Source organism: Tubulanus polymorphus, chromosome 5, assembly GCF_964204645.1.
Source record: "Tubulanus polymorphus chromosome 5, tnTubPoly1.2, whole genome shotgun sequence".
Taxonomy (NCBI): Eukaryota; Metazoa; Nemertea; class Palaeonemertea; order Tubulaniformes; family Tubulanidae; genus Tubulanus; species Tubulanus polymorphus.
The window spans coordinates 7,531,258-7,544,730 of NC_134029.1; the positions used below are offsets into that span (position 1 = coordinate 7,531,258).

A 13,473-nucleotide genomic window follows, 5' to 3' on the forward strand; every position below is an offset into this window, starting at 1 on the left:
GTCGCCTGCCGGTGCAGGTTAATCGCGTAAGCGATTTCAAGGTCGTCGAGCGGTAAGAATGGCTTCCAGAAGAGAACAGCAACAACCTGATAATTTTCAGCGACAAACAGAGCAAAGGACTCGTCCTATGCCACAGGTTAGGAGGCCTTTGAATAATCATTCAATATGCCAATAATGATCAATGTTTGATCTGACTGAATAAAATGATGAGAGGGTGCATGCGCGGAGAGAGAAGGAAAGGCTGATATATTAGGCCTACCAATGGAACCCATACTTGGAAATGTTGTACAGTAAACAAATGCTCTACAAATTGTTATTCTTTTACTAAAATTTACAGTTAGAATTCACCCGTGAAGAACTTGCTGTTTTAAAAGAATGTAACCGAGAAAGTTTCTGGTACCGATGTAAGTGTAAATGCCAAAATGGGAATTCCTATAATTTTGCCTGTTCGTGTCCATTAACTTTTGTCGTGGACAGCGTTGATGAAAATGTATAATAAATGAATGGTTTGGAATTTTTCAGGTGTACCCCTAAGCTGTGTGCTAATGGGATTGACTACATATGCTGTTAGAACTGGTATGTTGATTCGAACTTGCGACACTGATAATACATATATTTTCAGAATGAAATGGTCAAAAAGTTATACTGACAAGTCTCGAATCACAGTTGATTATGATCATTGGACATAGGCTACTGGGGCCAGTTTTAAGGAGTAGTATCAACTTGAACAGGGGGTATGGTGGAATTTTGCTTGCCACAGTAGCGTAGCTTTGCCAATACCCCATTGAAATTGAACTCCAGAATTCCAGAGTGAATTCCAGAGTTTGAGTAAATACTGGAGCCAAAATTTCCAGTCATGTATTCCGGTACTTTAATTTAAACAAAAAATCCTGTAAATTTGACCGTTAAACTATATCTGTAGTTACCGATGTACTTCGATTTCGGATTTCAAACGGAAACTGTTTTGTTCCCGGCAGGTGTGGTGGGTTTGTAAGGACACCAAACCAATCATTCAATCAAATAAATAATTTAGGGAGAGTCATCCATATTTCAAGATCAAAAAAGTTAATACCAATCTATAAAACTGGCCCTGGACACCCTCTGCCTCTTTCTCAGTTCTGCATTCATCTAGAGTTATTTCAACTGTTTATTCAACTGTTTAGGCCATCTTCGCGGACACCCGACTTTCGGACCGTTCTTTAAGAACTTGGGCGCAGGATTCGTCGGTTTCGTGTTGGGCAAAGTATCCTATCAGGAAAAGTGTCGGGAAAAACTGAGTCGAATCGAAGGCAGTAAGCTGGCTGCTGCGTTCGAACGTTCCTCCTGGAAAAATCTGTAAGTGCATTTTTTTTAAAGAATCCTTCTCTTAACTCAAATGCTCGTATCATCAGTCATACACGAATAATAGTTAACCATTGCTAAAGAATGTGATTTAGATTCCATCGTCTCACTTGAATTATTACCTAACTTGAACAAAAATGACTGGTCCTAATTTAGGGTTCTTACGGGTTTCCCAATTTAACTTTCCGTACCCAGATTATAGATTTTCCATACCTTTAAGTTACACATCGCCAACCTAGAACAGACCTGTGTAGGCCCATTCAAAGTAAATGAATGCCAATTATCCATAGCATTGACAAAGTGTTTCTATAAAGTTTGTTATCAAATGTGTATTAAGACATTTAGGCATACCCTATTTTCACTTGAAATCATTTAAATAGATTTGGTTTGGTACGGTAAACTTGAATACATTTTCAGGATTCCAGGAGCTGCTGAGCCGAATGCCGCTACTATTCCTGATAGTGATGTGTCTTTATATTCATCACCCGATGATTACAGTAATATCAATATCGATACAGATAGACGTCCAGTTGTTGCTGAATTAGATGATCGATTTCGACCAACTTTGGACAGTAAGCATCAGTTTTCCTCAATCTTTATTGTTCGGAATGCATGAAGTGAATTGAAAATCTTATAGAGTCTAAGATGGATGATAAAGCAGTCAAGCTTATCTAATCCAAATAAGATTAATCCGTTGATCTCAGATGGAAATGTTTTAGTCAAACACATCGCAAATGTTAATGTTGGGGCCTTAGTTACATTTAATTGAAAATAGAAGATGGTTTATCTTAAGATTAAGCCTTAATTGATTCGATGGGTCACAGTACAATATAAGCTTATCCTGGGCTTAAGTTTTAACTGTAGGACTGGCCCCAGAATTATCCGGATTTCTCTCAATCAACCGAATGAATTTCATTGGATCAGTTTACTAAGCAGGCTTTACTGTAGTCCCTCATGTTATACTTGTAAAAAAATGCTTCAGGTACCCATTCTAAGGAACATTCTAAAGAACTGCAACAAGGTTTGTGAGATGCATATATGTATACATTTATGTATTTGCGTACCTCTAATAGATTTGCATAAATTACTAATTAGATTTTAGGTTGTTTTCGCTAAAAATTTTAGCTAATACGCTTGACTACACTTTTCTATCTATTCATAAGAGCTTTTTCTTTGAATAGATGAAATTGTTTTAACCTTGCGTAGTGTTTTTACTATAACATGTATGTCACATCTCGGTATCCTTCACAAATGATCTTTAACTCGTTAATCGCTTATGATGTGTATGTTAGCTTTTAAAATTTTTGTAGTACTACATAACCACACAAATGGTAGCAGTTGAAAATTGTGTTTTTCCGAATTTGTATCATCCATTTCCTGCAGTGTCTGAAGAATTCTGGTATAAACGCTGATTTTAAACTTAATCTGATTTAACATTGAGTAATCATTATCTTTTGTCAATAGGAGAGGTTACCGGAAGTAACAGCCAACAGGATCAACTGCCTGCAACTAGTTATAACTCGTACGAGGAACTACAGAAACGCAATCGCGAAGACTACGAACGACGTCTGCAGAATAGAAATAGATCACCGCCGCAGCCGGAAGCTACCGCTCGATCCAAACCGGAATATAACCCAGCCGCTGCTCGGCAATCGAGAGATTCTTACCAACCGCTTAAACCTCGTTCGTACGAACCCTCTTCCAGATCTACTGCTACTACTAATCAAAGTGGTAAGATAATTTAAGAATTGAATCCAGGGTCCCTACGACTCCTTGATTCCTGAAAGACTCCTTTTTAATGAAAAATGCTTAAGGTGCTTAAAACTCCTTTGATTTGAGCAAAATGCCAGAAATTCCTTAAAAGATCCTTCAATTTTGAGAAAAAGGCAATTAGAAATTTTTGAAGTTGTACAGTTAATAGACTGCACCTAAATTGATACAGTAGGGACCAGGGTTTGTTGCCCAATTAGGTGGTTACCAAATCGGACAGGATAGGATTTTGCTTATAGAACCTCCAAATTAATGGTTTACTGAGATAAACACTACGGATTTAGGGGGTTCTACAGTAATTGGCATATGAGAGTTTGAAATTTACTCCCTTAAAAACTCCTTATATCTAGGAATGACTGATCTGTATGGACCCTATAATCAGTACTTACCGGTATCTTTTTTGAAATTTTTTTTGTAAATTCCCCTAAGATATTATCTTTCATGGTGTTTTGATGTCACCTTTACCACTCCTATTTATTGAGAAAACTGAATTCTCAAAACCTATTTTTTTCTAATTTTTCAGGACAAAGTGTAGGTAAAATAAGAAACAAGTATGGTGATGTTTTTGAAGAATGAGTGTACTTTTGTAGTGAATTTTACTATTAGTGTGGATTTCGCCAGTTGTAAATAAAATGATTTATGAAAATAATAAAGATTACCAAAATGAATTATATTCAATTCGTTGGTAATTTTCGCTGAGTTGGTTAACTATAGAATCCATTCTTGATATAGGTGCGACCTTCAATTACCAGGCCCACACTCGGTAGTATTTACCAGTGGTGTAAGAGCATGCCCATGGGCCTGTAAACTCAATTGATTCATCATCATTAGTTGACAGAACTTAGAAGGCTTTTGAGCCTAATTTCATCCGCTTCGATTGCCTCACTTTGTTGCTGTACTGCAGTATGCCAGCTTTCACTTTTTGAAATCAGCAATTACCTGTTTCATCTTGGTAACATTCGTGTTGAAGAACAATTTATCCTTATTCTAAAATACTTTACTACAATTTATCAGAATGTCTTAAGTAAAACTAATTTGTCTGAATCAAAATTTAATAGTTTTTGAAGGTTATTCTTTTAATACAAAGGCAGTTGACGACTAAGATTGATTTTGAAGCATCAGAAATTCACTTTTATTTTGACTTCCATTTCGTTTACATCTGCTCAGAAAATATGTATTTTGATTTATCCGTTTTAGGTTCTAAAATCTAAGGATTTGCAGGAGACTCTTGAAATGATTGTACATTTTGTAATACACTGGCATAATGATCCCATAGAATTCAAACGCTGTGATCTGTTGAAAACTTTTGACTTAGAGATCCACATTTTTGGGTCAAATCTCCAACATTTGATTCCAGTTAATCTTAAGCGTGGAAACAGATTCTTAAATCTTGTGACGAGCCACTCAACCTGGACCATCTTTTGGACCAATGAAATGAAGTTTAAAAATGTGGTTTAGGAAAAACCATTTTCTGCATTAACAATGAAATTTAAGTACAAGGAGCCTCGACAGCTAGTTCAAGATGTCCGGGGCTAATTCCACAGAACCAAGTTAAAATCTCTAGGATTGTATAATTTCATTCAATGTTGTCTTTATCTCGACCCAGCGCCGTGGAATTGGCTCCTCGGTTAGAGAACTAACGGTGGGTATTGAGGTTGAATTTTCCAGTCCTCTGAAGCTCATTCTTCGCATCTGAGCGGCATTATCAAAACAGTACTGACCTTCACAAATTATAACATTATCTATGTACAGAAGCGTATTTACATAATTAATCGTCATCATTCATTGCCATTTACCTAAATTACATCCGACTACAGTCAACTCATCTAAGGCCTAATTACAGTAGTGAGGAATTATTCCGACGCCTTGTATAACAAAGCTTATATCAATAATCTTAAAAAAACGTTTTCCTCCGGAAAAAATTGAACGATAACCAACTCTGTAAAGTACATAGAAAACTAAAACTTTCAATTTAGGTCAATATATATCAAATCAAAATGAAAACGTATAACAATAAAATATCTAATCGACTCAACAAAATGATTATTTTATCAAACTTCTTTTCATCACAGAACAAATTATTTCTGTCATTTGCAAAATACGCTTTAAAACCGATTGCTTCAACTGACGAAGGAGATTCTTTCTCAATATTAACAATTCATCATCTCTAACAACCGTAAATTTACGAAACAGTTTTCTAAGGCGATGAAAGAATTTTTTTCTGAAAAATATCTCTCTTTGTCATTGTCACAATTAATTAAGACAGGGTGGCCACTTATCTGGAAATCGGGGAATTTTCTTTTCTTTAAAAATGTCTTACGTATTTAACAGATCAATGCATGTCAGGGAATAGTCGGAAAAAGCAACCCGAATAAAAGTGGCCACCCTGTAAGAGTATTCTTTAGAATAAAGATCAGCGTAATGCTGAAGATATTAGTAAAATTCATAGAATATATCTACATCTCTATGGATTGTGTAAATATTTCACGCAATGAGGTATCACACGTTAGCATCGACTACAAATGAGAATAATAAATGAGCTTTAGTCCTCTTCAATTAGTTTTCTTCCATTGCTATAAAACAAAAGCTAAGTTCGACACTGGACTGCAACGGTTAAGACGCACCAGGTCATTAAATAATTTTCCGCTCGTTATTCACTAATCATACTGCATGATTTGAAACCTTGGTTGGTTATTGAATGATAGTCAAATTTAAGTTTGAAATAAGTTACTGCCTGACACAATTTTCCATAATACATAGTTCCTCGAATTTATATGTACAAATATTTCATTGTTAATATACAACACACGCGCAGAAAAATTTCATTTCCGTGGTTACCAGTATCAAAGAGATAGAAAATCTATACAAATAGCAGGGATAATGTACGAATGAGATATATAGAAATTTTAAATTATTTCAGTCAGTTCAGTTACAAAGAGTGTTTAGTAATTAAGAGTTCAACTAGTCATTTGCTTAAAATCGTAGTCAATATACGTCATCAGTTAAGATAACACAGACGAATAGGGGCTGCCAAGTTTCCGAGTTGTGAGATGGCCGTTCAGGATTGCGGACGTTCTGTCAAATTTACTCAATGATCATCACTTTACACGGATCGGGAGTCAATTCGAATTCGAAGCGACAGCCTCAGCAGACAAATCGCGGACCCGAACTGTCTAGACCGCCGAATCCAGTTCCGCCGCAGTTACCCGGAGGTCCGGTTCCGTCGTCGCTTTCGTCGTCCCAGTGAAAATACGATGCCGGCGTGTTTGATTCGCTCATCGATTCACGTCGTTTACGCGTTCGTTCCTGTTCCTAAAAATACGTTCAAGCAATAATCAGATACACGACCGCTTCTTTCGAGCAACACATTACAATTTTCTATTTTCAATCAGATTTTAATACCGATATCGAAATACTTCATTCTCTCATATTTGAATCTTGGAATGAATAACTTTTAGCAACAACTATGAAACTAAAATATGCGTTAAAAAGCTGCCACTGTGGCTTTAAGACTAAATTAAAACCAATATCATAAGTTTGAAAGTCTATATCTGAAGTTTGAAAGTCTCACAGTTGACCAGTCACCAATATTGGAAGTAATACAGAGAATTTTGGCTGAAAAATCCTATACCTTCATCTTATCAGATGTTAATACTACAAAATCACTAGGGGCTGATTTTATAGACTGGTATTCACATTGACCCAGGGGCTAACTCAATTGATAATGAAGGGTAAAGTTAATACCAGTCTATAAAATCAGCCCCTAGTGATTTTGTAGTATTAACAACTGATAAGATGATGGTATAGGATTTTTCAGCCACAATTCTCCATATTATTTCTAATATTTCATGAAGTTTTAACTTCGGGCCCCAGTTTCACATATAAGATTAAGCTTAGAATCCTTCTGTTTGAATAATAATCCTCATTGAAAACATGTACTTGCCAAAACCAATCTAAGCGAAAGTTTGAGTTTAACTCTTTCCCGTAGTTCTACGACCGGAGGGGTTATCGTCCTCGACAAAATTTTCATACTTACGCAAATCATCGCGAGATTGTCTTTTTGCACGATGTCGTGCAGATCCTTTCTCAACGGTCCGTCGAGCACCGCGGCCTGCAGACTGTCGTCGAGATCGTGCTGCGTCGACGTTTCGTCGTCCTCGAGATCGAGTCGTTTATAGCACAGAACGTACGCGGTGTCGCGCGAGAACCGCTTCGTCACGCCGCTGAACGACTCGAAGTTCGAATACGACACGCGACTGTCGTTGAACAGGTACCACTTGTCCTGCAAATAATCGACCGTCTCAACGGCTCCGTTCTGCACGCTGTATGACGATTCTGTTCCCTGGTTGCTGTGAACGCAATGCCGCGCGTAACAGTAATAATGCCCGCTCTCTGACGACGTTCCCGAATGCACGATCACCGCGTACAACCCGTAGACTTTATGATCTATGAGTTCGTTGTTTTGGCTGTGTTTGCGTTTGGTTTTCAGCGCGTTCTCGTCACCGGCGACCGGCAACAGCAGCGTCTTCGGATACGTGACGTCCGTCAGTATTTTCGAACGCGACTGCATTTTCACGTCGTACGAAAATCGCAACAAGTTCAGCACGAGAACCTGCGGCGATTCGACGATGCGAATCGAACGTTCGGCGTCTTGCAGTTTTTCGCAGTTTTCGCAATGGTATTGATTATCGCCTTTGAGCGTTTCCGGCTCCAGGTAATATTTGATCAAATCGTCCAGCACGATAGGTTCTTTATCGTCGCCGCCACCAGCGACTGACGAAGAATCTTTATCGGGAATCGCGAGCGGGATATCGATGAACGATTCCGTACGCGACGAATTGCTACAGCACGATTTACATTTGTATGTCGTCTGCACTTTACCGGCAAAATGACTGTGTATCAACGACTGTAACTCACGGCCGTCGTTGACGTCTTTGGCGGCGGTTTCGGCTGCGTCTTTTTCGGCTTGCTGTTTGAGTTTCAGCGTTTCCTGCTCGTGTAACTGGTCAAGCATGTACTTCAGGTACTCGCTGCAGTCCTGCTGGTGACCGTCGATGAACCACGATGGACGCGACGCAGACACGAAGTTCGTAGGGGAATACGCCGCCCTCTGAAATAACAGATTTCTGTTACTGGCGTTTACGAGAGTTGGACAGTTAATGACGCATCTTATGAAATGTCTCAAAATTTTTCAGTGATTTTCAAAATGTGCAGGACCCAGTTCCAGAGAAGCGAACATCAAACTAGGGGTCTTACGTTGTTCCACTTAGACAGCTGAACATAAATATATTGTCCAAGAACAGTGACAAATTAAGGCTTTTCAAATTTAGCCCGATCATCAAAGGTGTGGCATGCTATATGTGCCTGTGTTTAGATAATTCATCACAAGACCTATGCACAAATAAAAAGACTGTAGGGGCAACTTATTGAGAATTCATTGAATCTAACAGAAATTGTATGGTTCATGACCAAGAAATTTTCAATCTCATAATTCCCCGATCTTCCTGATCCCAAGATTCCCCACATGTAATTTGAAATCTAAAATTCCCTAATTTGCAGGAACCCTACGCAACTAGTCAATCACAGGAATGATAAGGGAATCTAAATTCCTAGTTAAAGGTGACTTTATTCACTGATTTCATTCACCGTCTACTACTAGTGACTATTCACTAAGTACTGCTACAATAACACTCGATTACGACATCTGCCGTAGTGTTTGTCTCTGTCGAAATTTTATGCGCTTTTTACCTGCGTGAGTGTGAGGAAAGCAAATACTCGCTGTAATTTAATCAGAAGAGGCTGAAATCGACAGATGGGCTGAGCCAGAATTGATTTACGAAAACTGAAATATAAGAAAACACATAAAATTAGCAAATTCCTATAGTATTCAGAGTTCTTCGTATGCTGGAATTTAAAAGGGACTGTATTCATCATTAAGTGTTAGTATGACCTAGCGTGGCTGCTGAAGTAGCAAGGCTCTCCAACCCCCCAAAAAATACAGAAAATTAAGCTTAATTTTGGTGTAAACTTCTATTTTTCACATGAGCTCAATATATTTCGAAGCAATTATCAGCATGAGAATATTGACATCCATTCTGGTAGGGGCAACAGATATTCTATAAGGGGTGGCTGATTTTCCAAGGGGTGGATGTGAAAATTAAAAGGGTGGCTGTCCCTTTAAAACCTGTTATCAGTGTTCTCCAAGAACGCTAAGTATTCTAAGCCTTGCGAAACCAAATATGCACCAGTGATATATAATACAATAGCTTAACAATAAAAATATCCCGTTGCGAAAATTTCAATTTAGGTCGAGTGTCCTTTACCTATCGCACATATAAATCGCCTGCAGTACGCTGTTTGCGTAACACGTATTGCCGAGATTCACGAGCCCAGTTTTTCCGGTTTCCGATTTCTGTTCGACTGTCACTGAAATACTGTTATCACGGGTTCGCGCTGTCCAGTGCGATAACGTCAAATTCTCTTTGATCTTAGTTAACGCAGGCTTGGGATGGTCCTAAAGACAATGAGATGTAAAGTTCGTGATCCAGTTTAGGATAAAGACGCTTTCGAAGAAGTAAATGGTAGATTTTTTTCAAAGTTTCGGGCCATACTCAAAACATTCTCAGCACATGTACAACCTGATTTCTGAAAAGTTTGTTTATTGTGTGATTAGCTCAAAAATAAAAATTCGAGACTTACCTTGATACCTTCGACAACGGGATCGTAAAGTTCCGGAAATCCAGGATGTAGATGAATCAATGTATGAGTTAGTTCTACTAGTTGCAGTAAGCATTCTTTACCCGCTTCATCGCTGTTATCTAGAAGTTTCACAACTTCAGGGATATCGACTACGATCTATTGGTGCGCAATTAAAATATGTAGAATTCTAAATTTCGTGTTATGTAAAATGGCAGAATGTGATATGTCACGTATGCCTACCTTATGAAAAGCTTTCGGACAATGTTGGAAGCTGAGTAATATGTGATTTAGGACAGCCATAGCGCCAACGCGAACTCCGGGGAATCGGAGCAATGAAAATACCTGAAACAAGAGAGAAAATTGATTAGAGATACAGGGTTCCTACAGATCAGTCATTCCTGGATACAAGGAGTTTTAAAGGAGAAAATTTCGAATTTTCAGACTTTCATATCCCAATCACTGTAGACTAAATCGGTACTGTTTATCTCAGTAAAACCGTTACTTTGATGGCGTAAGCAAATTTGTATTCCTTACGTTAATTAAACTCAGTTTCTAATTTTGATCTAGTTCCACAGTTGTGAGTTAAAGAGATAACTCATGATTTAAAATAAGTTCATTTTCAACGATTTAACTATGATTCAGAACTGAGGAACTGGGCTCAGTTTTATAGACTGGTATCAACTTCAAGCCAGGGGTTAACTCAATTGAAAATGAATTGAGTTAGCCCCCGGGTTAAAGTTGATACCAGGCTATAAAGCTGGCCCCTGGAGCCTTTATTTAGACAAAAGTAAGGAACAGAAAACTCGGGTTAAGTACCTGTTCGACTTTGACCAGAGTGACATCCATTAAAATACGAAATCTCTTAATACTAGCTAGGCCTTTCATGTACGCCAATAACCACAAATGTACGTTCGTCGCCGTTAACCACCGCAACCAGTCCATCATACGCAGCAACGCCACTTTCAAATTCAAATCTTTCTTATCGCCTTGGTTCAGAACGGCTTTGATCGAATCGCCGATCATCGAAACGGGAATATTTTGCACGACGGACGCCAACGCGACCGACGGGTCGTCCTCGTCGGTCGAAATGATCTTGAAGATCACCTGCAACGACTGCAACAACGCCTCGAATCCGGTCCGATTCCAGACGAAGCCGAGAAACTTCGAGATGTCGTCGACTGACACGAAAAACTGGCCCGGATCGCCGTCGGTGACCGCGCTCAACTCGCTCAGATTGCGTATGACGGCGATGCAGAAGCGGCCGGCGAAATCGCCCTTCGGTATACACTGCGGATACTCCTTCAACAACTCGCAGAACCGATGCAACGTCTCGAGGCAACGATTCTCGCGGATGTACCCGATCGACTTCGCTTCGACGATCGTCTCTAGCCGGCCGGTCGGTCGCTCCGACTCGGCGAGCAGTTTCAAACTCTCCGACAGCACGTGTATCGCGCCGACGCCGTTTTTGTTTTTCTCGTCGAGCAACTTGATCAACGTTCCGTTCGAGAAGTATTCCTCGAACGTCTTCATGTTGTTTTTCGCCCAGTTCAGGTAAACGCGATGCGTGCTATCCGACAGGCTGCCGCTCGTTACAATGTGTTCGACACACGCGTCCAACGTTCCTTTGATTATGTCGTCCGTCTGCGGCAACGACGCAGCCTTCTCGATTTTCTCGATGAATATTTTCTTCACCGTCACCGGTTTGTCGGATAGTAGAATTCCAGTCAGAATTTTATCCATTTTGAGCTGAAACGACGAAAAAGATTTGAAAAAATCAAAATTGGTCGATTCATCAGGCCCTGTTAGGAAATTGAATCTGATTCAGCTTAGCTTAATCCGATATGATGGTGCAAACCGACGAGGATTAGTTACTCTGATGATTAGAAATCGCACAGATACAATTAAGGTGTACCTTTATTGTTTAAAACTTAACATCAAAGATGTCCATAATTGAACAGCTGAATAATGGTGACTACTAATCACCTAATTAAGAAGACTTGAGCCAGTTGCTGTATACACTTACATCGTATAGACATTTATGTCACTTGACAAATCATACCAGCACAAACCACACTTTGAAAATGAGAATGACCACAAAAATAAACTAGAACATTTTTGGATGACCAAGGTCCTGAGTTGTCCAGGAAAAACCCTTAAACAACCCGAATTTCCAGGAATTCCAGGTCCTGAAAATGATTTTTCTCAAATTCCAGGAAATCCAGGAGGTGTACGAATCCTGTAATCATTTTTTCGTAAACGAGTCAATTTATCAGTTTAGTGTCGTCATTCTAAAAGAAAATTGGTGTAGTGGACGCGGTAACCAAATCATTGACAAATGATGGTCTGCGATGTATTTATTCCTCTTTGGTTGGATTGAGCGTACAAAGTCATATCACTAGTAAGTGTCATATAAAATAAAAGTTTTAGATTGAAAAACGAAGTTTGTTAGTAGTGTTTTGTGATGTGGCCGTGTGTGGAGTCAGCAGACATTATCTTTTTTAAACGTAGCCTAATTAGTAGCGAGACGATTTTTCACGGATTTATTGCAGAATAACCACTCATAACCCAGATACACTATCATTAACCCCAGGAACCGAATTCCAAGCCAATCGGCGAGTGCCTGTGACCGGTCATCCTTATTACCGAGATGATGTATTTTACCGAGATGAACCGAGATCAGCCGAGATGAAATTAAATATAACATATTTATTTATTCCATATCGATTTTAACCATTGAAATCATATCATATCAGTAATAAATGCCTGCTGGGTTCATATTTTACATATTTTGTCGGATATTTTTTGGAAAAATAACTTTTAACTTTACCGAGATGAGATCGTCGATCAATCAAATTCAATGAAATTTTATTGCTAACCGAGTTTACGTTTTTGAAGTCAAAATTTTTTTAAATAAAAAAATATGTAAAATATGACTCTAGGAGGTATTTATTATTGATATAACATGATTTCAAGTGTTAAAATCGATAAGGAATAAATAAATATGTTATATTTAATTTCATCTCGGTTCATCTCGGTAAAATACATCATCTCGGTAATAAGGATGACCCCCTGTGACTGTGTGGATCACCGAGCAAGTTTAGTTGATTTCATAAATCGGTTAACTAAACTGTGTCCAAGTTGATTTACTGGATTACTGACGCAAATCAGATCACTATACCAAAAAGTGCTGTAAAACTGTAACTTGAATCGATTTACAAAGATCCAGCTTCGTAAAAAACGCCTATTGCACTAATAATTCATCTAAATCAAAATTAGGTCAGGTCATAACGCCGCGTACTCGAGAAACTGAATTGACAGGGGAACTTTCGCCGACTGGAGATCGACGCTAAGTTACGCCATGTTGAGCGGACAACCCGAAATTACGGATACCATAGCGGGCGCGACTCTAAATACGTTTACTTACGCTACTTTCGCTCGTTTCAAAGCGTTACCATCCGGCGAAATGCTGTTAATTAATCCGACTAAACGGCACCAACCGAACTGCATGGAAAAATTAAGAGTAAGGTCACCGAGTCGCAGTAGACTTGAACCGCCGCACCACGCCCACTCGCCATCAATTCACCCGCTGAAACGTCGATTCCCATTGAAAAGCAAACATTCCTTGTGCGTTTCATAATCTCCATGAAATAGTATAAATATTCG

General features: G+C 38.9%; 2 protein-coding genes across 3 annotated transcripts; one reads left to right on the plus strand and one right to left on the minus strand.

The window, feature by feature from the left end:
* The first annotated feature begins 36 nt into the window (after positions 1-36).
* On the plus strand, positions 37-3,770 carry LOC141905990 (OCIA domain-containing protein 1-like). 2 transcript variants are annotated; one of them, XM_074795125.1, is made up of 8 exons: positions 37-136; positions 338-404; positions 523-576; positions 1,164-1,335; positions 1,759-1,913; positions 2,324-2,362; positions 2,806-3,072; positions 3,635-3,770. In XM_074795125.1, the coding sequence occupies exons 1-8, from the start codon at positions 59-61 to the stop codon at positions 3,685-3,687; spliced, it is 885 nt and encodes a 294-aa protein (XP_074651226.1). In that variant the 5' UTR covers positions 37-58; the 3' UTR covers positions 3,688-3,770. The 2 variants fall into 2 exon arrangements, with proteins under 2 accessions (XP_074651226.1, XP_074651227.1); XM_074795126.1 differs by lacking the exon at positions 2,324-2,362.
* A 449-nt stretch (positions 3,771-4,219) lies between these two features.
* Positions 4,220-13,337, minus strand: LOC141905609 (ubiquitin carboxyl-terminal hydrolase 38-like). Its single transcript, XM_074794558.1, has 8 exons — positions 13,235-13,337; positions 10,627-11,556; positions 10,051-10,152; positions 9,811-9,966; positions 9,435-9,625; positions 8,860-8,953; positions 7,148-8,221; positions 4,220-6,423 (listed from the first exon to the last, which is right to left on the minus strand). The coding sequence occupies exons 2-8, from the start codon at positions 11,548-11,550 to the stop codon at positions 6,256-6,258; spliced, it is 2,709 nt and encodes a 902-aa protein (XP_074650659.1). The 5' UTR covers positions 11,551-11,556; positions 13,235-13,337; the 3' UTR covers positions 4,220-6,255.
* Positions 13,338-13,473: the final 136 nt, after the last annotated feature.